Below are 23,819 nucleotides of genomic sequence, written 5' to 3'. Positions count from 1 at the left end.
TGACAAACTACAGAGAGTTTGGAACTCTGCTGTGCTCCTTATAATTATAATATAGAAGGGGTGTTCTACCACGATACGTATTATACGTATCGATATCATATGTCGTCACACCCCTTCTATCTATAATATATGAGCTCCACTGTCTCTCAGTTCAAGCACTTATTGTTTATTAGCTGGCTGCGATATGCCATAGCGTCGATCACCATGCAGCTGTGGCTCATCCCCTGGCTCGATCATATTTAATATATATGTTGTTCACTCGACTCCACGGACAACTCGATCGAGATCCGCTCCTTGTCTGATGATCGTCTCCTTACTCTTCCTGTCACCAAAAAGAGCAACATATATGGCCACAGGAATTTTGGTTATTGTGCAGCGAAACAATAGAACTCTCTACCTTTCCATATCCACCTCCTATACCACTACTGAATGCTTTAAACGTGCATGGAAAACACACCTCTTCCGTAAACAGCACTAATTAACAAAATAACCTTTCCCATAATGCTAGTCCTTTATTACACCTCTTCCTTTTGTAATATCATGTTACTCTCAGCTCTTGTTCTTGTTATTTGGCTCTTCTTTGTGTTTTCTGTATTTTATTTTATTCTTCGTTTATATACGGTTGTTTATTCTTGTATAGTTCATATTGTTTTCCTGTCCCTCGAATGCTGTCCGCGTTTCGTTCTTGTTCATTAAGAGTGTGAGTATGCGCTTTACAAATTTTGCATTTATTATTTTAATAATATATACCTATAATTCCTTTACCGGCAGATCACACTATACCTTACATTTGCCAAAGCTTAATTGCACCCAAAGATTTGGCGATCGATTCTTCTCTTATGCCATGAAAACTTATATTAATATTTAACATCCTTTCCTTTTGCTGCAATATATACTTTACTTTTCCAGTAATAAACAAGGACTTTCTTTCGGTAGGACGGAGGAGAAATGATTCGAGAGAAAGATAAGATGAGAGAGTTGCTGCTTTCCGCCAAGTCATCAACCAAGGCTACATCACGGCAAAGAAGCTGGCCTTGTAAACAGGTGACAGATGACTTTTTGATTGGTGAATAAATAACTTGTGGTATGTGTGCATTTTTTATTGCTAGAAATGAGTGTTTATGGAAGGATTAACATGTTTGGTGCACAACTGTGCACGTTTGTTTTATATATATAGTCAGAACCCTAGCAGCATCGGAAACCATAAGCTCAAGGGGTCCACCAAGTTTGTCTTGATCCGACTGTGATACAGGGGGTCAATCTATCGCAATGCTTGACTCGTGGGGCATGGCGCTGCTGCGCACATAAGCCAAGCTCCACGCTCGCCGAGGCGAAACCAGAGTGCGGGAGATCAACCCCACATATAGGGTCGTGACCCCTAACAATGGCAATGACCTTTTTGCCATGGCGTGCTACATACGACCGGCCGCCATTTTCAAATTTGTGAGTCTATACTTTTCCCAACAGAAAAGCTTCTCAAGCGGTCAATTTCTATACTGATACATGTGTTCGACGCTTCGATAACAGTACGTATAATTTTTATACTCTATATTAACATAGTTATTGAGATTTTAACTACAGAAATGTCCAAATTTAATGCAGAATATCATTCTAACAGAAGAAAGAATAAGAGTACACATTAACGCAATAAATGCACAAGTTTTCCAGACAGAGGTAGAATTCGTGCTCAGCAGTTCTGAACGCTTGTATTTGATAATTCTTTAGCCGTTAGCAATGGAGAGAATTTGGAGCTGTCAGAATTTCCTCAAATTGCGATTACGAAAGTGGAACGTAACAGAGCTTCGGCAGTTCCGTCTGTTTACTGGTACGATAGCGTTAAAATGCCAGGTTTCTTCGGGCAGTATAATATTTTTTTCTCTTATTTATTGTGGGTTTGTTTTTTTTGTCTTGCAAGTCCTGGGCTGTGTGTGAACTATGCTGATTATTAGGCTCATAACCTTTCATGTTTATTTGTTCAAGAAGCAGTGTTTGTATGGTAAAGGATTTTTGGTGTAAAATGTACTTGCTTTGTCACATATTGCTGATAATGTTGACAGATTTGGTCCTTTGGACTCTTAACTCTGCCTCTCAATTTTATAACTTTTTAGGCCAGCTTAAACGACTTTTTCAAACACCAAACTTTCCACTGCAGCAGCTAATTAAGAATATTTGTCAAAGAGCAGCATAAGGATTGTGTTCCCAGTGGTGAACCAAAAAAAAAACTTATATAGATACAGTCAAATCTCCCTACTATGCCACCCCTCTACTATGCCACTCTCGGTATTATGCCACTTTTGCTCGGTCCCGACTATAAATTCAATGTAAAAAAAAATTTACTATGCCACCCCTACTCTCCCTACTATGCCACTTTTTTTGTGACTGTTAAAAGACACAAGTTGTAAAATTCCGTGCAGTGCTCGATTACTAAACTGTATGGTAGTGTGGGACATCGCATTTAGGTGGATGGAACATAGCACGCACACAGGGAGGGTGGAGGCTGGCAATGTGGGGGGTGGTCGCTAGCCGGGTGACAGTCACGTGACAGAGGGAAGGTGTGAGGGAGTCGACTAGCGACAGGATTCAGGTGCGCGGATGTGGTTGGGAGGGGTGGAGGATGAAGAGGTGAGGGGGAGAATGAGAGGAGACAGCTAGCGAAGCCGACGATTCTTGAGAGCTTTGGACCAGACCTGGGCAAAGGACTCCTGTCTCTGACCGGCCTGCCCGTTGGCCCGCCCGCCAGTATATATACTATACATACAGTATTAGGTAAAACTGAGTTAACTATATTAGTCCGGCCCTCTAAAACCATCCCAATGTCTCATGCGGCCCCTTGGGAAAATTAATTGCCCACCCCTGCTTTGGACTGACGGGTAACTTGAGCAAATAAAGCCGTTTTTACGAACACTCTCTACTATGCCACTCTCCCTACTATGCCACTTTTGCTCGGTCCCGATAGGTGGCATAGTAGGGAGATTTGACTGTAGCCCATTGACAACTGATTGTGACTGGAAGTATCATTTCAGACAACTTTAATGGTCTTTTTCAACAACAAATCATAATAACTGCATAATGGTCAATAATTTATTTTACTGTTATTCTAGATAGCTGGCTGCTGGCATTTTAAGATGAAAGTGGTCACAGGGTGTGCAACTTCCCACCACAATCTATTGAACCAGATGCAAGCTTCATTAATTAGAACTATAAAGCTGATTCCTCATGTCCTATGCTTCCAGTTCTCCTGCACAAGTCATTAAGTAAGTGCAATTTACTTTTTGATTCATAATATTCATAATCCTTGTGCAGAAAGAAAATTTATGAAGCATGTGACCATTAATGGTCAAAATGACTTCTATGTTATTGTGTGCTGCAGATTTAAGGAAGGAGAAAAAGATAATACCTGAACTGTTTGAACAGTCATTACACCACAGATAGTGTAGCTTTTGTTGTGATGCTGCACTATAAGAGTGTGTTATTATTATACTTTTGATCTTGATTTGTGAAATCTTATTTGCCTTCTATATTTATTTCCATGCAGGTAACTACCAAGAATCTAGCTGAATCTGCAAGGGACAAAAATGTCGGAGGTGGAGAGTGATGACAAAAAATGCTCCCACTCAACCAAAAAGGATACGGATAACTCCGATTAGATTTCGGTCTGTTTTCATTTCCTCTGCTTAATTTTAGGGAATTTTTTTTGGTGGACATCATGTAGGGACACAAGGCTGTGTCCTCTTTCTGGTAAAATAGCATACAGTGATAAACAAGTTTTGTACAATAACAATAAAATGTTCTTTAAAAAAATTTTAACAACCTATCAGCAGCTGACAGTTTTAAATGTACTAAGCTGAAAAAAGTTTATGCAAATGTATTCATTTGACACAGGGATGCACAGCTAACAGCGAAGGAGAGAAGGATGCTGAGGAATCACTATATGCTGACCATTCAGTTATGCAGCAATGTCCACCACCATTGCCATACTCTTTGCCACTAGTGGTTGGCACCATCTCAAGGGTGTCCCCAAGTAGCAGCTTTCAAAAAAGGACTGTTTCACCTTTGCCTTCACACCCCCAGCGCCTTCCGATTCCATTGTCTGGTTTTCAGCCTGCCAGCATAAAGACCCATAACCCCTTGGAAGGTAATTTAAAGCCATTTTATTTATAATCATTTTAGCTTTTTTTTCTTCTTACCCTTGGCCAAGAGTTATGAACAGTGCTTTTATGAGTTAAACTGGAAGTGGAAAATCCCAGCCTTTTGCCATAGTGAAAAAATTTGAAACAAATATGGATCACATATCAAATAGATATGACAAATGGTAAAGAGTAACCAAAATAAATGGTATTTTCCAGGCATTGTGAACTATAGCAAAGCTAGCAAAGATCAGTATTTTACATGTTTTCTGCTATTGTGTTCTTAGGTTAGAACTAAACTAGAGAAAGTTGGGATGCAACAACTGTCTCTTCTGGAAGAGATGAAGAATGATACAAACAACCTTAAAAGGATGTTTACATGGATGGAGGAACAAGAACAGGAAAGGCAAATGACACGGGAAATCTGCCAGAGGGGTTCCAGTCTCCCTTAACAATCAGCAGAAGATGTAGAGAGTCTTGAGGGAGATATGAAGACAGACCCATAAAAAAGGACATGCTTGGTATGTGCTTTATTCTGATTTGTTAGTAGGAGGAGTCAAATCTTTTTATCTGATTCCCTTTAAAGGTTTCCATACCATACCATTCATTGTATTAAAAACTAATGACATGTTTGCAGTACTAAAAAGTAATAAAGGCATTGTTATGGTGGCATTGATTAGAGCAGATAGTAAATTTTCTGTACCCACTTTTGCTTGGTTGTATGAAACTTCCTGAATTGTTGCTGTCTTTTTTTTTTGGGGGGGGGTGTCTTTAATACTAGTTGTCATAACAGGTATTATAATGTTGCCCACTGCAATTTTTTTTTAAATGATGTGTATTTATTTTTGTCTGTTTTCAGGAATGCCATTCGGTGATGCGTCGGGCTTCACATTAAAGCATGTAGTGAGGGGCATTCTATCTGTGCTATTTTCAACTGAGTTGGCCTGATCTTACAACTTCAATGGGACTCAAGAACCACCCCTTCATTTTACAAACAGTTCAGGGTAAGGATTTAAATATTTGACTCTGTGTGTGTGTGTACGGTATATTAATACATGCCTGTCATAAAATAGGACTGTTTGGATTGTTTCTTTATCTTTTAGTTATGAACCTTAACCTTTGACTCTGCTAGGTGCAGACAAGAATTTTCATGAGTCATAAAAAAAAAAAACATGACAGGAAGATAAATCAGGCCTGGAGAACTGTCCCTACCTCATTTTATTGTGATTGAATTACATTGCCAAAATAAAATATGGACACATGTTTACGCAATTTCTAGTGACTGTAGTCCTTTAATCAGCTGGTTAACACTGTGTAGAAAGGAATTAAAATGACAGTTTATAGACATCTTTACAGTTCCCATGTATTGGGATTGTTTTTTGAAATTAGAATTTCCAGAGTTTTTCTGCCTATAGAAATTCTAACTGAAATTCAAATGCAGTTCCACTTGTAGTTCCTTTCTGTTTATAACACTTTAAATTTTTATGCCACTTTACATATCAGTATAATTTGCTTGTACCTCTTTTTGTTTCACATTATATTCTGGATTTTAGGGTCAGTAACCTACAATTAAGTGATTACTTTTTTATGCAGACCTCATATTCTTATATTTGTTCTATTTTTAGATGCTGCAAGAAAAAGTTATCCTGAAGCTACGGATGCTGACTTGCATGCATCAACTTGGTTAGCTGGTGCTAGGGATCAAGAGAATGGCAGAAGGGAAAGGGCTGAGCACAGCCTATACGTCAGTTGATTGTTCTGGGGTGGTGGACAAGTAAAGCTGTGCAACTTTCTACCTACAGTTGTAAAATTCTTGTACATAAACCTGCATATACTAAATCTGGATTTATATAATTATATAAAACTGTGCTGTGATTATTATTTACTCTAACCCATTAATTTATCAATGAGGATATTTTCACCCGATCCAATAAGAGATGTGTTGTGGTAAATTCAGAATCATTTATATGTTTACAGTTCTTTTCTAATACCTTCTAAAATTCTTGAACATAATTGTGTTTCAAACATGTGTTTGATGGTTTCCTCTTCTTAGTGATAAAGGTGCAATTTAAAATTTTAATCTGTTTTAAAAGATTGTAGTTAATACCATAAGCTGCAATCCAACCTAGAACCTTTTATAGTTAATTTCATGACTTTGATTTATTTTTAGAAATGTCTATTAAAGCATCACTCTTTTTGACAGCAATTCAGTTCATACTTATCATTTGATATATTGTCATAGATCTTTGAACCTTTTCTTGGGAAAATGTAATTAGTGTTAAGGAAACTGCAATTTAATTTTAATTGTTTTGTCAATGGATACATGGTTTTGCATCGTTCTACAACTTATAATTAAATAACGAATGTTGCATTAATATATCAAGAGGAAACATCTTTTATGTATGCAAACAGACAATGCTTTAAAAAAAATTTTATATATTTTTAAAATTATTTTTTTTATCAGTTTGCTTTTTATCCTTATTTATGATAACATTTTTACCTTGATAAATGATAAATTGTTTATGTATACAAATGAGACAATGCTTTAAAAAAAAATGTTGTATATTTTAACATTATTTTTTTATTAGTTTGCTTTTTATCCTTATTTGTGATAATATTTTTACCTTGATAAATGATAAATTGTTATGTATACAAATGAGGCAATGCTTTAAAAAAATTTTATATTAAAAAAATTTTTTTAGTTTGCTTTTTATCCTTATTTTACCTCAATAAACGCCAATAAATGACAAATCATGTTTGTTTGTTTTTTTATAACATTTTGCACTTTTGTGCACTCTTTTGCTGCTTGTTATATATATATAATTATTGCAAAATACACAAATTATTAATCCATTTGATATTGGTATTTTTTAGGAATTTTGGCATGTCTTGATTTAGAAATATGTAAATCAGGATATGCCGAAATCCCTAAAAATACCAATAATCTGAAGATATAAATAGTGGGATATATAAAAAAAAAAAAAATGGGACGTACCCATGAGCCATCAGGGTTGACTAGCGGTCACAAGGGGGAGAGAAGCGTCCCACGCTTGTTTGACAGGTAAAACCGACATGACCCCGTTGTTACGGCCCGGTTTCACTTTCGCTATGGGTCGGACGCCATTTTGCCACATGGCCCCCGGATACTCAAGACATGTGTCCCACCTGTAGCCAATATTCCTTTGCTGCTGGGGAAACTTGTTGTGCCAGTAAGTACCCCAGCAGCAAAGGAATATTGGCTACAGTGGGACACATGTCTTGAGTATCCGGGGGCCATGTGGCAAAATGGCGTCCGACCCATAGCGAAAGTGAAACCGGGCCGGTAACAACGGGTCATGTCGTTTTACCTGTCAAACAAGCGTGGACGCTTCTCTCCCCCTTGTGACCGCTAGTCAACCCTGATGCTATGGGTACGTCCCATTTTTTTTTTTTTATATATCCACTATTTATATCTTCAGATATTGGTATTTTTAGGATTTCGCAATATCCTGATTTACATATTTCTAAATCAAGACATGCCAAAATTCCAAAAAATACCAATATCAAATGGATAATAATTTGTGTATTTTGCAATAATTATATATATATAAACAAGCAGCAAAAGAGTGCACAAAAGTGCAAAATGTTATAAAAAAAACAAACAAACATGATTTGTCATTTATTGGCGTTTATTGAGTAAAATAAGGATAAAAAGCAAACTAAAAAAATTTTTTTAATATAAAATTTTTTTAAAGCATTGCCTCATTTGTATACATAAAAAATTTATCATTTATCAAGGTAAAAATATTATCACAAATAAGGATAAAAAGCAAACTAATAAAAAAAATAATGTTAAAAATACATTACAATTTTTTTTTTAAAGCATTGTCTCATTTGTATACATAAACAATTTATCATTATCAAGGTAAAAATGTTATCATAAATAAGGAAAAAGCAAACTGATAAAAAAAAATAATTTTAAAAATATATAAAATTTTTTAAAGCATTGTCGTTTGCATACATAAAAGATGTTTCCTCTTGATATATAATGCAACATTCGTTATTTAATTATAAGTTGCTAGAACGATGCAAAACCATGTATCCATTGACAAAACAATTAAAATTAAATTGCAGTTTCCTTAACACTAATTACATTTTCCCAAAGAAAAGGTTCAAAGATCTATGACAATATATCAAATGATAAGTATGAACTGAATTGCTGTCAAAAAAGAGTGATGCTTTAATAGACATTTCTTAAAAATAAATCAAAGTCATGAAATTAACTATAAAAGTTCTAGGTTGGATTGCAGCTTATGGTATTAACTACAATCTTTTAAAACAGATTAAATTTAAATTGCACCTTTATCACTAAGAGAGGAAACCATCAACACATGTTTGAAACACAATTATGTTCAAGAATTTTAGAAGGTATTAGAAAAGAACTGTAAACATATAAATGATTCTGAATTACCACAAACATCTCTTATTGGATCGGTGAAATATCCTCATTGATAAATTAATGGGTTAGAGTAAATATAATCACAGCACAGTTTTATATAATTATATAAATCCAGATTTAGTATATGCAGGTTTATGTACAAGAATTTTACAACTGTAGTAGAAAGTTGCACAGCTTTACTTGTCCACCACCCCAGAACAATCAACTGACGTATAGGCTGTGCTCAGCCCTTTCCCTTCTGCCATTTCTCTTGATCCTAGCACCAGCTAACCAAGTTGATGCATGCAAGTCAGCATCCGTAGCTTCAGGATAACTTTTTCTTGCAGCATCTAAAAATAGAACAAATATAAGAATATTGAGGTCTGCATAAAAAGTAATCACTTAATTGTAGGTACTGACCTAAAATCCAGATATAATGTGAAACAAAAAGAGGTACAAGCAAATTATACTGATATGTAAAGTGGCATAAAAATTTAAAAGTGTTATAAACAGAAAGGAACTACAAGTGGAACTGCATTGAATTCAGTTAGAATTTTCTATAGGCAGAAAAACTCTGGAAATTCTAATTTCAAAAACAATCCCAATACATGGGAAACTGTAAAGATGTCTATAAACTGTCATTTTAATTCCTTTCTACACAGTGTTAACCAGCTGATTAAAGGACTACAGTCACTAGAAATTGCGTAAACATGTGTCCATATTTTATTTTGGCAATGTAATTCAATCACAATAAAATGAGGTAGGGACAGTTCTCCAGGCCTGATTTATCTTCCTGTCATGTTTTTTTTTTATGACTCATTGAAATTCTTGTCTGCACCTAGCAGAGTCAAAGGTTAAGTTCATAACTAAAAGATAAAGAAACAATCCAAACAGTCCTATTTTATGACAGGCATGTATTAATATACCGTACACACACACACACAGAGTCAAATATTTAAATCCTTACCCTGAACTGTTTGTAAAATGAAGGGGTGGTTCTTGAGTCCCATTGAAGTTGTAAGATCAGGCCAACTCAGTGAAAATAGCACAGATAGAATGCCCCTCACTACATGCTTTAATGTGAAGCCCGACGCATCACCGAATGGCATTCCTGAAACAGACAAAAATAAATACACATCATTTAAAAAAAAATTGCAGTGGGCACATTATAATACTTGTTATGACAACTAGTATTTAAAGACACCCCCCCCAAAAAAAAAGACAGCACAATTCAGGAAGTTTCATACAACAAGCAAAAGTGGGTACAGAAAATTTACTATCTGCTCTAATCAATGCCACATAACAATGCCTTTATTACTTTTAGTACTGCAAACATGTCATTAGTTTATTACAATGAATGGTATTGGTATGGAAACCTTTAAAGGGAATCAGATAAAAAGATTTGACTCCTCCTATCTAACAAATCAGAATAAAGCACATACCAAGCATGTCCTTTTTATGGGTCTGTCTTCATATCTCCCTCAAGACTCTCTACATCTTCTGCTGATTGTTAAGGGAGACTGAAACCCTCTGGCAGATTCCCGTGTCATTTGCCTTTCCTGTTCTTGTTCCTCCATCCATGTAACATCCTTTTAAGGTTGTTTGTATCATTCTTCATCTCTTCCAGAAGAGACAGTTGTTGCATCCCAACTTTCTCTAGTTTAGTTCTAACCTAAGAACACAATAGCAGAAAACATGTAAAATACTGATCTTTGCTAGCTTTGCTATAGTTTCACAATGCCTGGAAAATACCATTTATTTTGGTAACTCTTTACCATTGTCATATCTATTTGATATGTGATCCATATTTGTTTCAATTTTTTCACTATGGCAAAAGGCTGGGATTTTCCACTTCCAGTTTAACTCATAAAAGCACTGTCATAACTCTTGCCAAGGGTAAGAAGAAAAAAAAAGCTAAAATGATTATAAATAAAATGGCTTTAAATTACCTTCCAAGGGTTATGGTCTTTATGCTGGCAGGCTGAAACCAGACAATGGAATCGGAAGCGCTGGGGTGTGAAGCAAGGTGAAACAGTCCTTTTTTGAAAGCTGCTACTTGGACACCTTGAGAATGGTGCCAACCACTAGTGGCAAAGAGTATGCAATGGTGGTGACATTGCTGCATAACTGAATGTCAGCATATATGATTCCTCAGCATCCTTCTCTCCTTCGCTGTTAGCTGTGCATCCCTGTGTCAAATGAATACATTTGCATAAACTTTTTCAGCTTAGTACATTTAAACTGTCAGCTGCTGATAGGTTGTTAAAATTTTTTTAAGAACATTTTATTGTTATTGTACAAAACTTGTTTATCACTGTATGCTATTTACCAGAAAGAGGACACAGCCTTGTGTCCTACATGATGTCCACCAAAAAAAAAATTCCCTAAAATTAAGCAAAGAAATGAAAACAGACCGAAATCTAATCGGAGTTATCCGTATCCTTTTTGGTTGAGTGGAGCATTTGTCATCACTCTCCACCTCGACATTTGTCCCTTGCAGATTCAGCTAGATTCTTGGTAGTTACCTGCATGGAAATAAATATAGAAGGCAAATAAGATTCACAAATCAAGATCAAAAGTATAATAATAACACACTCTTATAGTGCAGCATCAAACAAAAGCTACACTATCTGTGTGTAATGACTGTTCAAACACAGTTCAGGTATTATCTTTTCTCTCTTCCTTAAATCTGCAGCACACAATAACATAGAAGTCATTTTGACCATTAATGTCACATGCTTCATAAATTTTCTCTGCACAAGGATTATGAATATTATGAATCAAAAAGTAAATTGCACTTACTTAATGACTTGTGCAGGAGAACTGGAAGCATTAGACATGAGGAATCAGCTTTATAGGTTCTAATAATGAAGCTGAGCATCTGGTTCATAGATTTGTGGTGGGAAGTTGCACACCTGTGACCACTTCATCTTAAATGCCAGCAGCCAGCTATCTAGAATAACAGTAAAATAAATTATTGACATTATGCAGTTATTATGATTTGTTGTTGAAAAAGACCATTAAAGTTGTCTGAAATGATACTTCCAGTCACAATCAGTTGTCAATGGGCTACAGTCAAATCTCCCTACTATGCACCTATCGGGACCGAGCAAAAAGTGGCATAGTAGGAGAGTGGCATAGTAGAGAGTGTTCGTAAAAACGGCTTTATTGCTCAAGTTACCCGTCAGTCCAAAGCAGGGGTGGGCAATTATTTTCCCAAGGGCCGCATGAGACATTGGGATGGTTTTAGAGGCCGGACTAATATAGTTAAACTCAGTTTTACCTAATACTGTATGTATAGTTATATATACTGGCGGGCGGGCCAACGGGCAGGCCGGTCAGAGACAGGAGTCCTTTGCCCAGGTCTGGTCCAAAGCTCTCAAGAATCGTCGCTTCGCTAGCTGTCTCCTCTCATTCTCCCCTCACCTCTTCATCCTCCACCCCTCCCAACCACATCGCGCACCTGAATCCTGTCGCTAGTCGACTCCCTCACACCTTCCCTCTGTCACGTGACTGTCACCGCTAGCGACCACCCCCACATTGCCAGCCTCACCCCTCCCTGTGTCGTGCTATGTTCCATCCACCTAAATGCGATGTTCCCACACTACCATACAGTTTAGTAATCGAGCACTGCACGGAATTTACAACTTGTGTCTTTTAACAGTCACAAAAAAGTGGCATAGTAGGGAGAGTAGGGGTGCATAGTAAATTTTTTTTACATTGAATTTATAGTCGGGACCGAGCAAAGTGGCATAATACGAGAGTGGCATAGTAGAGGGGTGGCATAGTAGGGAGATTTGACTGTATCTATATAAGTTTTTTTTTTGGTTCACCACTGGGAACACAATCCTTATGCTGCTCTTTGACAAATATTCTTAATTAGCTGCTGCAGTGGAAAGTTTGGTGTTTGAAAAAGTCGTTTAAGCTGGCCTAAAAAGTTATAAAATTGAGAGGCAGAGTTAAGAGTCCAAAGGACCAAATCTGTCAACATTACAGCAATATGTGACAAGCAAGTACATTTTACACCAAAAATCCTTTACCATACAACACTGCTTCTTGAACAAATAAACATGAAAGGTTATGAGCCTAATATCAGCATATTCACACACAGCCAGGACTTGCAAGACAAAAAAACAAACCCACAATAAATAAGAGAAAAAAATATTATACTGCCCGAAGAAACTGGCATTTTAACGCTATCGTACCAGTAAACAGACGGAACTGCCGAAGCTCTTTACGTTCCACTTCGTAATCGCAATTTGAGGAAATTCTGACAGCTCCAAATTCTTCCATTGCTAACGGCTAAAGAATTATCAAATACAAGCGTTCAGAATGCTGAGCACGAATTCTACCTCTGTCTGGAAAACTTGTGCATTTATTGCGTTAATGTGTACTCTTATTCTTTCTTCTGTTTAGGAATGATATTCTGCATTAAATTTGGACATTTCTGTAGTTAAATCTCAATAACTATGTTAATATAGAGTATAAAAATTATACGTACTGTTATCGAAGCGTCGAACACATGTATCAGTATAGAAATTGACCGCTTGAGAAGCTTTTCTGTGGAAAAGTATAGACTCACAAATTTGAAAATGGCGGCCGGTCGTATGTAGCACGCCATGGCAAAAAGGTCATTGCCATTGTTAGGGTCACGACCCTATATGTGGTGATCTCCCGCACTCTGGTTTCGCTCGGCGAGCGTGGAGCTTGCTTATGTGCGCAGCAGGCCCATGCCCACGAGTCAAGCATTGCGATAGATTGACCCCTGTATCACAGTCGATCAAGAAAACTTGGTGGACCCCTTGAGCTTATGGTTTCCGATGCTGCTAGGGTAAAGGCTTCCAAAGGTTGTATACTTCACTGAGAGGAGAGTTGTAGAGATCGGAAAGAAAATCTGATTCCATGAAGATTGTAAAACAACGATAAGTAATAGTTTTGTGTTCGGTTCTTGCGATTTTAGCGCCTTGTTTACGCCAAGTTAGACATGCGTGGAGATGGTAGCTGCTGCCATTATTCTTGGAAAACGTTGTTTTGGTTGCTGACGTAGATGTGGTCGATCGAAGTTTGGGATGTAGTTCAGATTTCATCTGAAGGTCGACATTCAGACACTCCAAGCACGTGACGAGGACAGCGTCATTTAAGCAGCAGGATGTGATGTCATTTACATGAGCTGACGTCAGACGGTTTGACGCCAGCATGAACAAGCTACGCCATTGCTATTCAGGGAAGACGCCTGCACAAACGTTACAAAAATACTCCAGTGCAGTGATGCATAAAAGCGGATAAGGCATTTTTGAAAAATGAAAGTCGGTAAGATTATTTTATTATTTTTATTTTTAGTTTATTATTATTATTTTTTTTAGAACGTAAAAATATGTCTTACTCTAATAGACTTCGGTACTTAGGACTGCACTCTGAAGGGCAGGAGACTCAGGGCGGGGGCGGCCTCATTCGAATGTTCAAGATTTTTCACGGATCGATGATGTCGATTGGCATATATTTTTCGTATCACCACAAACTAACACTTCCTGCCGTATGCTCCTCGAGGAGTAACAAGGAATAAACTATAAACATTACTAGAAATTTATATGGAAAAGTATTCATCAGCCATTGTTCCATTAACAAGCTACTTTTCACAAAGAGTTGCTGCGAATTAGAACTCACTGCCGACTGACTTTAAATAGGTAACAAATTTGAACAGCTACAAGAACTCATTAGATAAAAATCAAAAATTTGTCAAACAGTTTTGATGTTAACAAAATATATTGTAATATGCTTAAAACTCAGACCCAGACAATATTGAAGTGATTTTAAGAGGGGAAGTCAAATAGGCCGTGATCTCTCAGATAATGCTAGCCAGTCACTACTACTACCACCACCACTACTACTACTGCACAGCAGCAGCAGCAGCAGCAGCAGCAGCAGCAGCAGCAGCAGCAACAACAACAACAACAACAACACAACAACAACACTAATATGTTTCATGGCATATTATAACGTATTTGAACCTTTTTTCCCCACGCAGCTGGATTTCTTTATCGTCTGCTAATTTTTGTGTACGCTGCCACCTACGTTTTAATCTACCTATTGACTTAGTTTATGTCACTAACTTAGCTACTGTGATGATATTAACTGCATGACCTTTCCACTCAAAGTTGGCTTTTCAAAACAAAAGCCAGCTACGTTTGTCGATGAACAGATCTTCAGATCTCATTTGTCAGATCCAGAAAATCCTTCAGAGTCGGATAAAGAAGTGACTGGGTCATCTAGCCTTGAGCTGGCACAAACTGAGAGAACCGTCACCTCCACGCCAATTAGAATCCGTCCGGACTCCGTTCATCCGCTCGACTCAGTACAAAGACCGGCACTGACATCGCATGTCCCCCATATTTGTGAGTCAACTTACAACACTCGTCCTCCTTTCCCTCACTCACCCTCTGCTTTTGTTTGTTTTGGACTCACAAATCAGTCGAGTTAAGGGCCTGTATGCTCTGTAATGTCTTCAGTAATTGTTGTCAGTTTGTGAGATGCACCTGTTTCATCTCTGATCTGTGGCACGACCAGCTTGGCTAAAGCCCCGTTCACACGGTTCAGTAAGAAGTGAACTGAAACAGGTAGTTAGGGTACAGATTTCAGTCAATAGTTGCAGTCTACTGAATTCTTTCCTTCTTCCCCTCACCCAGCATAATAAATGTCCTGTATATATATTATCTACAACTTATGTAGTGCACTTACCACAAGCAATGGAACTCAATAAACAGGTAAGCACACAACTTTCATACTCTCTACTTTCGGCAAGAAGAGTTCCAGATAGGAAACAGTAATTACAGTCCAGGGCTTCTGCTTACGCAAAAAATTGCGTACAGTACGCATTAAAAGTTCGGAGGACCCCTTCAATTTTCGTCAATGGGGTCCCCTTCAAATTTGGGCAAAGAACAGGGACACCTTAAAAATCTGAAGAAGGGGTTCCTGGGACCCCAAAGAATTTAGCCTTAGCAGAAGCCCTGAATTACACCATGTTTTCTTTTAAGGTCCTGCTATTAATATGATAAAAACACATCAAAGAATGTTTCCTAATTATTTTTAAACTCTGTTTCTAGCATGATACATGAAGGTATTTTAGAACGCAGTGTAAATTAGGGAATGTACGGCTTTCCATCCACCTGTGACTGCGGCAAATCTCATTACTCGAGTTTCATTATATCAAGCTCGCTTGTTCAGACAGCTGTCATACAAAGACATTATGAATAGATATTTTATTTTGGTGGGGAAAAAAAATGAAAGCACATATTACCAAAAAAAAAAAAAAAAAGGGGGGAAATTACGTTAACTGTTCTGTTCCGCAGAATTCAATACAAGTGATTGACGAAAACTAAATACGCATTTTGGTTTCAAAAGAAATTTATAGAAAATAAATAAAAATATGTTTTTGCAGTTGGGCATATGAATCTTCAGGTAGGGAATCTCAGCACTGGGACCCGCTGGATCACGTGATCCCGGTCCAGTCCAGGAATGTAAGAACGTTTATTTGTTCCTTACACGGAGGATACGTCTACGTGTTTGTGTTTTTCAGATGCTCACCCAACACCTTTTTTGACGTCCGTGCGGTTTCCGTCTCGCCCTGGTGGTGTGTTTTGGATTCTTCGTGATGTACGGTCAGCGCGTCAATCTAAGCATCACGATGGTGTGCTATGGTCAAGAACAAGGACAGTGCCCCCAGCAACAAGTCGTCGTCCAGCGGGAAGGAAGATGACGCCTGTGGAAGTCTGAATGTGAAACAAGGGGATGCAAGTACTTATTTATTTTTGAGCACACACGAGGATGATGTATAACCATTAGTGTACGGGTTTTACAGTTCCATGCTTTGCTGGAAGGCACGCTTGACTTGCCACCTTCTGAGTTTTTCTGTAGGGTTACATGCATGGTTTGTTGAGAAGTTTGTCAAAATCAGAGAAAAACATGGAGGTGGTGAACTTTTGTACATGGTTGGATTGTGTGTGTGATAGAGAAATTATTCTATTAAGAAAGTTTATTTTTTTTTTACTTTATTTATTCTGTATTATTTATGCTTACCTTGTTAACAGTGCTTAGAAAATCGTCCCTTCCACGCTATACAAGCATCCTTCTTGTTCTTGTTCTACTTCTTCGTAATATCAGCTCATTACCTACTTATACACTTCAGGAATGTTTATGTTTAAATTTTTTGATGGTGTGCTTAGGAACGCTTGCACAATGCTGTGCTCTGAACCTGGACAGTGTAGGTACTGAGCCAAGTGCTTCAGGTTGTTTTTTTTTTTTTAAACTATATAAACAGCAACTGATGTACATGTCGTTTCTGAGGAGATGGGGATGGGAGAGTTCGCAGGTTGACTGTTGTAGGTGTGTGTTACTATGTATGAAATATTATGAATGCATTTCAGAAAGCTTCGTATATAATAGAGGAAGATCTTTCCTATCGAATAAATTGTCCATCCAACCATCGATGAGTAGCGGTTAATCGCGAAGACTACAGGCATTACTACCTTGTCATCAACGAAACCTGGTCATCCGAGATCAGTTTTGCACCCAAGTGCTGCTGGACCTTCCTTTCACGTCAGCATTACATATATATATAAACTAAGCTAGTAATGAAACTGCTATCCTTATGCTAGAGAAAAGCTAACAACACTTTTGAGCTCTTGGAATGTAAGTCACTTGAGAGCAGGATAACCCTACGATTATCTTTCTCCTGTTGGTTTTTTTTTAATACTATCAAAGGTCTATTAAAATCATTTCTTTCTCGTGGTTGAATAAAGCTCTAGTTGAGATGCTATTTTCCGGAAATCTTCGTGACTACCCACGTTCTAAAGATACCCGTAATTCACCATGCAAAGAGAAAGAGATGACCCCACAGACACCAGGATTGTTCGTGGACACAACTTCTTTGACGAGGCTGTAGTCAATGGGAAAGCTGAGACTAAGTGTTAATTAGGAGTATCTGAACATGGCCTCACCATGTACATGATGATGTTTTGCACTTTGTTGTAGCCGGCAAAATTGTACCCCACTAGTCCTTTGAGCATGTACGCCTCATGTATTCATGCAGACAGATTATCCAACAGAGTTCCGGATTTCAATATAAATATTATAGTTCAAAGTATCACCGCTAATTTGTACAACGCACTGTTCCAGGGTTGCAGTTGTGAGACAGGAATGAGTTGTTCACATTCGGCATATTACAGGAAGGCGAGTTCGACTGGAGCAAAGGCACCCAGGGTCAAATTTTGGGTGCCTTCTTTTACGGGTACCTGCTGCTGCAGCTGCCTGGAGGGATTCTGTCGCAGTCTATGGGCAGCAAAGTGGTGATTTCGGTTGGCATGGGGACAGTGGCCATCATGACCCTCCTATCGCCCGTGTTCGCCAGGATTAACCCCTACGGATTATTCGCTGTTCGCGTCATCATCGGATTGGGACAAGTAAGGTTGGCTACAAACAGGAGCTTTGAAATGCTCCACTGTTCACTTCTAACCGTTAGGGCTGTTATGAGAAGTGTTGCATCACTGATGAGTATTATGCGCTTTGCAGATAGTACTCAAATCGGGTGACATGGTTATTATCTGCTCTCAAAATTTTATGCTTTTCTAACGAGGATTCGGAAGACATACTAGATCTCAACATAGAATGATTAAATGAAATGAACGAAAGAATCCAATGAATGGGTTGATTAATGAATATATGGATGGATTAAAAAAAGAGAAAGTCACACCGATAAGAGAGAAAAAGAAATGAAGAATGAAATTAGGAACTCTAGAAGAAATGTCTGCGTATTGAGCACCAAGCTATGGAGCCTGTCCGAGCCTCTGTGTATTGAGCTAATAGTCTGACGCTGCTAGACAAGCGAAATGCGCAGCGCGTCAGGGGTTCGAACCCCACCAAAGCCGCTCTTCAGTACAGCTGTAATTTATGCATGTGACTCATTTCAGGGAGTCATGTACCCAGCTGCAATTTCGTTTTGGGGGGCCTGGGCACCGCCAAAAGAGCGCACCCGCCTCGTTGCAATTTCTCTGTCGGGTGAGCTGTGACAAAAGTCACAAAACCATATATACGACCATCATTTTAATCCCTAGCTGACACATTACTGCTTGTGGGTTGAGGAAGGGGTGGGTAGGAGACAGGAAAGACTATTTTGGGAACGTATAAAGCACTCGGACGCTTGTCTTTGTCATTATTAGTAACAAAGCAAAACAAAAAAAAAAAAAAAAAAAAAAAAAACACACACACAAAAACCGAAACAAAACAAAACAAAAAAAGAAACAAAAAACAAAACAAAAAACAAAAAACACCCCACCCCCCAAAAAAAACAAAACAAAAAAAAAACAAAACAAAAAACAAGCAAACAAACAAACAAAAACAGTTGCCGGGTTGTTTGGAAATGCTTTGCTGATAGATGTACTATTCACCATTCACCTGTAGAGGTAAAAAAATAAACAAAGGTATTTCTTGCAGACCCCCTGATCGTTTGCTCCTTTGTTTCACTGAACAGGTGGACAGCTCGGTAACGCCTTGATCTTTCCTGCTGGAGGATTGATTTGTCATGCGCTAGGGTGGGATTACGTCTTCTACTACAGTGGTAAATAAAAATTTCTCTTGACATTCGGTAGTTGGCAATACAGATTTTTACGTAGATATTTATTTATTTTTTGGGGGTTGTGGTAATCTCAAAATGTCGTCTCTGTTGACTGCTTTGTTCAGGAACTTTGGGTTCCATCTTCGTCCTCATCTGGATGGCTTGGGTGAAGGACGATCCACATGACCACGACGGGCTAGACATGGATGAACGATTGTACCTTTACTCCGTCGTTCATACAGCAGAGACAAAGGTGCTCCTGCTCTCTCTTTCTTACACCTGACTTATTTATTTTGTGTCAGCTATACACAGTGAAACTATACTCACGAAATCACGCACACACAGGAGAAGTAGGAGCGGGGAGGACGAGGAGAGAATTAATTAATGTATCACAAAACGTGTAGTATGCGTTTAAATATGTTTGTGTATGTTTCTGTGCTTGTGTGTGCGAGTGAGTGACAGAAAGTAACAGGCAGTGGCTGTTTCAGGGCCTCGCAATTCCGTGGAAGGCCATTTTCACGTCGGCACCAACATGGGCAGTATTCATTGCACACACGACTGGCAACTACACGTACTACATGAACCTGACGCAGATTCCTACTTACATGAAGGAGATTCTCAAGTTCGATCTCAAAGCGGTTTGTATTTGATTGACAGTGAATCATTCTAAACATGAAAAAAAAATCTGAACTATGAAAAAATCTATCAAGGGGATAGTCCATAGTTGGTTTCGAACTGTCAGCCACGGACCGACACCCGACTGGCCGGATGGTGAGAGCAAAGCGCTAAATGCTGAATCGAGTCAACAACACAACACTATAGAGTTTGTAAGAAAATGTTTGTTTTATAAATCCCACATGAGAATTTTAATTTTTAACTCGTGGTCAGAGCAAATGCGAAGGCTTTGAGTACAACTTCATGAGACATTACAACAGCAGGATGCCTTTGATTGAGACTTCTGGAGCAGTAGCTATCTAGAGAGGTAAGTTGTTGTCCTGGAGGCAGCAAAGAAAACCTCGAGGGCAAGCGTCTTGTCTAGTTATAAAGCGGCATTTAGACACCGCAGAGGTAGCTTTACTCCCTGGGGCTGTAGTTATACAGTAGTGGCAAATATAGCTAAGAGTACATAAAACAGAAAGCAATGTTTTCGGAAAACAAAATGCTTGCCCTTGTTTTCACTACTTTGACCCCGGGGCAAAGTTTCACGTCTTTTCATAGCTATGGCTGTAGGTGACAATCCCGTTGTTTCAAGGAGTTTATATCCTGTGAACAACAACAACAACAAAAACAAAAAACAACAACAACAAAAACAAAAAACAAAACAAAAAAAGACAAACAAAAAAAAAAAAAAAAAAAAAAAAAAAAAAAAAAAAAAAAAGAAAGAAAGAAAAGAAAAATGTTTTTCGCTATTATTTTTGGCAGATTGGAACGAGCTAAACCTTCTCTTTTGATTTTTTTTTACATTTAGCTTTTAAGTAAAGAAAGTGAGTGCAGGTTTATTATTTAATACATAATGTAAATATTTAGTTTAAATATTTTAGTTGAGATAAGAAAACAGCAGTCAGAATTTACGCTCCACTTACGCTGAAAACTTTCGTTATCTCTTAACCATTTTTTAAATTTAATTTTCACAACATCCTCCATAAACGTCTGCAGCCTGGTAGAAAGAATATTTATTCTCCTTTTGTACTCAGCTTAGTGAAACAATGAAAATCATGGCTATATTTACATTAGTTTTTGGAAATTATCGTTTTCTTTTTAGTTTTCTGTTTTATTTCTAAATCCTGTTAAGCCTTCGTTCAAAAGAAACGTCTTTTCATGTTGCTTTTTAGTGGTGTTCTGATGCTCTGTTAACAGAACGGTTTTTTCTCCATGTTGCCCTATTTGGTGTTCTGGTTCACGACCTTTGCTTCTGGTATCTTCTCAGACTGGCTTATCGGTCGGGGCATCAGTATCACCGTCGTGAGAAAATCGTTTGCGGCTATAGGTTAGTAGCTGAGCATGTCACATCGGGCACAAAGCCACTCAGATCACAACTAGGAGCGGGGACAGGGAACATGGCCCGAAACCTTTGGAGCACTAGGGTCAACTTTTTTTTTCAACAGCTGTTTTGCATATCAACAAAGTAGGCATCTGAGTAAAAAAAAAAATAATAATAAAAATAAAAAATAAATAAAAATAAATAAAATTTAGTGATTACTAGTTCCCAACATTCAAGATTCGGCCAAGCTTGGGCCAAGCACATGCACTTCTTTTTTTCCAACACACACTAGTTTAAAAACTTGAGCTGAAAGTAAAATGTGAACATTTACAGCTAGTAGTCGGTCAGCGTTGATCAGAGAAGCCATCGCGTATGTGCAAAGAAAAGCAGACGTGGTTTGCAGTCCGTTAGACATGTTAGATCGTGACTGAGGGTCCTGTTCATGCCTGTGACGTAAGCGTTGTCCTGTCACCCTCATCCAGGCCTTTTAGGGCCAGCGCTGAGCCTGATGTTGACGTCACTGGTGACGTGCGAATACAAGTACATGGCTGTTTTGACTTTGTGCTTCGCTGGCGGCTTCACGGGGTTCGGCTTCAGTTCCTACATGATCAACCATGGGGACCTGGCGCCCTGTTTCGCCGGCATGCTCTTCGGCATATCCAACACCTTCGCGACGATTCCAGGCATATTCGCGCCCACCATTGTGGGAAAAATAACCTCAGGGGTAAGTGACCATTGATATGTCTGTGTGTACATGTGCCTGTGTGTGTATGTGTGTGATATCTTACGAGGACGAAGAAAATCAGGGAAATTCTAAAGACAGCTTGGCTAGCATGTATAACAGAAGGATTACATTATAAAGATGAGGAGTGAGACAGACTTAAAAAATGACATACTTTTGAGGGAGGACTGTAGGAAAGAGAGGACTAGACATCACAAACATCCTCTCTGTGTGTGAGTGTGTGAGAGATAGAGCCTGTAACTATGCGTATCTAGGTCACCGTTGAGCAGTTGCAAGTCTTGTTCGTGTGTATCTAGGTCACCGTTGAGCAATTGCAAGTCTTGTCCATGTGTATCTAGGTCACCGTTGAGCAGTTGCAAGTCTTATCCGTGTGTATCTAGGTCCCCGTTGAGCAGTTGCAAGTCTTGTCCATGTGTATCTAGGTCACCGTTGAGCAATTGCAAGTCTTGTCCATGTGTATCTAGGTCACCGTTGAGCAGTTGCAAGTCTTGTCCATGTGTATCTAGGGCACTGTTGCGCAGTGGCAGACAGCCTTCGGCATCGCTGCTTCCTTAAACGTAATTGGAGCCATTACCTTCGTGCTGTTAGGACAGGCAGACATTCAACCCTGGGCAATGGAGAAACCTTCTAATTTCAAAGTGTTCACAACTCGGCCTCAAGGCGTATGACGATGGGCCTAGCTACCCACTAAGGATAGCGCCGACGCTTTAAAAAATCTTATTTTTTGTTGTTGCCGCCAAATCTGTAAAAGTTCAGAGATAGTGTGTGTGTGTGCGCGCGTGCGTGCATGAGTTGGTATGACAAAGCGGCGTTACAAGAAAGTGTTGAGCAATAACAAATGATTTCAGAGAAGTAATAGCAATTTTGTGCCGTCTACATTCAATCTAGTGTTCAACGTTAAACTAAAAGGCATTATTAAAAATCGCTTTAAAAACGATCTTCGTGTCATTTTAATGGATGGGCGTGTTTCTAGGAAACTGGTGACATGAAGATTATCCCAGAACAAAGAATACAGTTAAGAAAAATGTGTACACTCCTTGTTTTGTTTGTGCGAGTGAAAACAATCCCAGTATAAAGAACACACTTAAGAAAAATATTTACACTCATTGTAATGTTTGCAGGAATGAATGTGTGAAGGAATAAACTTCAGGACTCATCTTCCTTTGCAGATTCACGAAACTGTCAGTCCTTACTGTTTGTTTCCTGATAACTCCTCACGTCTTTGTTTGTTTATTATAACTTGTCTGCATGGTTGTTTATTCTTCCATTCTTCGTATGGTGTCATGTCTCGTTCTTGTCTCAAGCGCGGAGAGCATGATCTTTTATAAATCACACGTCGTCGTCGTCGTCGTCGTCGTCGTCGTCATCATGTGTCGGAATGGGCCGGACAAGTAAAATGATATTCGGGTAGCCTGCGCTATTTTTGGTCAATAAGCAGTCTGCTGGCTTCAGGGAGCAGGTTCGTAATGTGCTGCACGTTGGATGATCGGCGCCAAGAAGTCAGGATGACAGCAAAATATGAGGAACTTATCTGGCTGCTTCTCGTTAACCGTCTAGCTTGGGATTTCCAACAAGCTTTGCATCAGATACCTAAAGAAAACCTATCCACCGCAGTAGACAAAGGGAGTGTGACTTCCCCTATCCCCCCCCCCCCCCCAAAAAAAAAAAAAAAAAAGGCATAAACACAGTTACACACAAACTCACGTGTACGAACGGATATACACCACTCACACACGCAAACACACCCACATACACACGCGCGGGCGCTCATTCGCACACTGACAGACTTACTCAGGGATACTAGAAGACCTGAATGACAAGATCAGATGTCTAACAACTGTTTTTCGATATCACCACAATTTGAGAAAAGTCAGGGTAGAGTCAAGCAGCCAGCCATTGACGAAGGACCAGAGACACAGAGTCAGTCGTCTCCTTCATTTTGACTT

General features: G+C 38.7%; 1 protein-coding gene across 3 annotated transcripts; it reads left to right on the top strand.

The window, feature by feature from the left end:
- Positions 1 to 956: 956 nt before the first annotated feature.
- LOC112556603 (sialin-like) lies at positions 957 to 22,810 on the top strand. Of its 3 annotated transcripts, XM_025225756.1 has the most exons (12): positions 957 to 1,044; positions 13,592 to 13,854; positions 14,766 to 14,936; positions 16,118 to 16,331; positions 17,766 to 17,999; positions 18,507 to 18,594; positions 19,067 to 19,153; positions 19,276 to 19,403; positions 19,639 to 19,788; positions 21,008 to 21,137; positions 21,614 to 21,855; positions 22,380 to 22,810. In XM_025225756.1, exons 4-12 carry the CDS (start codon positions 16,236 to 16,238, stop codon positions 22,539 to 22,541), a joined length of 1,317 nt encoding a protein of 438 aa, XP_025081541.1. In that variant the 5' UTR covers positions 957 to 1,044; positions 13,592 to 13,854; positions 14,766 to 14,936; positions 16,118 to 16,235; the 3' UTR covers positions 22,542 to 22,810. The 3 variants fall into 3 exon arrangements, with proteins under 3 accessions (XP_025081541.1, XP_025081540.1, XP_025081542.1); XM_025225755.1 differs by lacking the exon at positions 957 to 1,044 and having other exon boundaries at positions 13,397 to 13,854; XM_025225757.1 differs by lacking the exons at positions 957 to 1,044; positions 13,592 to 13,854 and adding an exon at positions 13,928 to 14,228.
- The last annotated feature ends 1,009 nt before the right edge of the window (positions 22,811 to 23,819 follow it).

The sequence above is a fragment of the Pomacea canaliculata genome, linkage group LG2 (assembly GCF_003073045.1).
Source record: "Pomacea canaliculata isolate SZHN2017 linkage group LG2, ASM307304v1, whole genome shotgun sequence".
Classification (NCBI taxonomy): Eukaryota; Metazoa; Mollusca; class Gastropoda; order Architaenioglossa; family Ampullariidae; genus Pomacea; species Pomacea canaliculata.
Note: the sequence above shows the minus strand (reverse complement) of the source record. Positions and strands in the feature narration are given on the sequence as shown.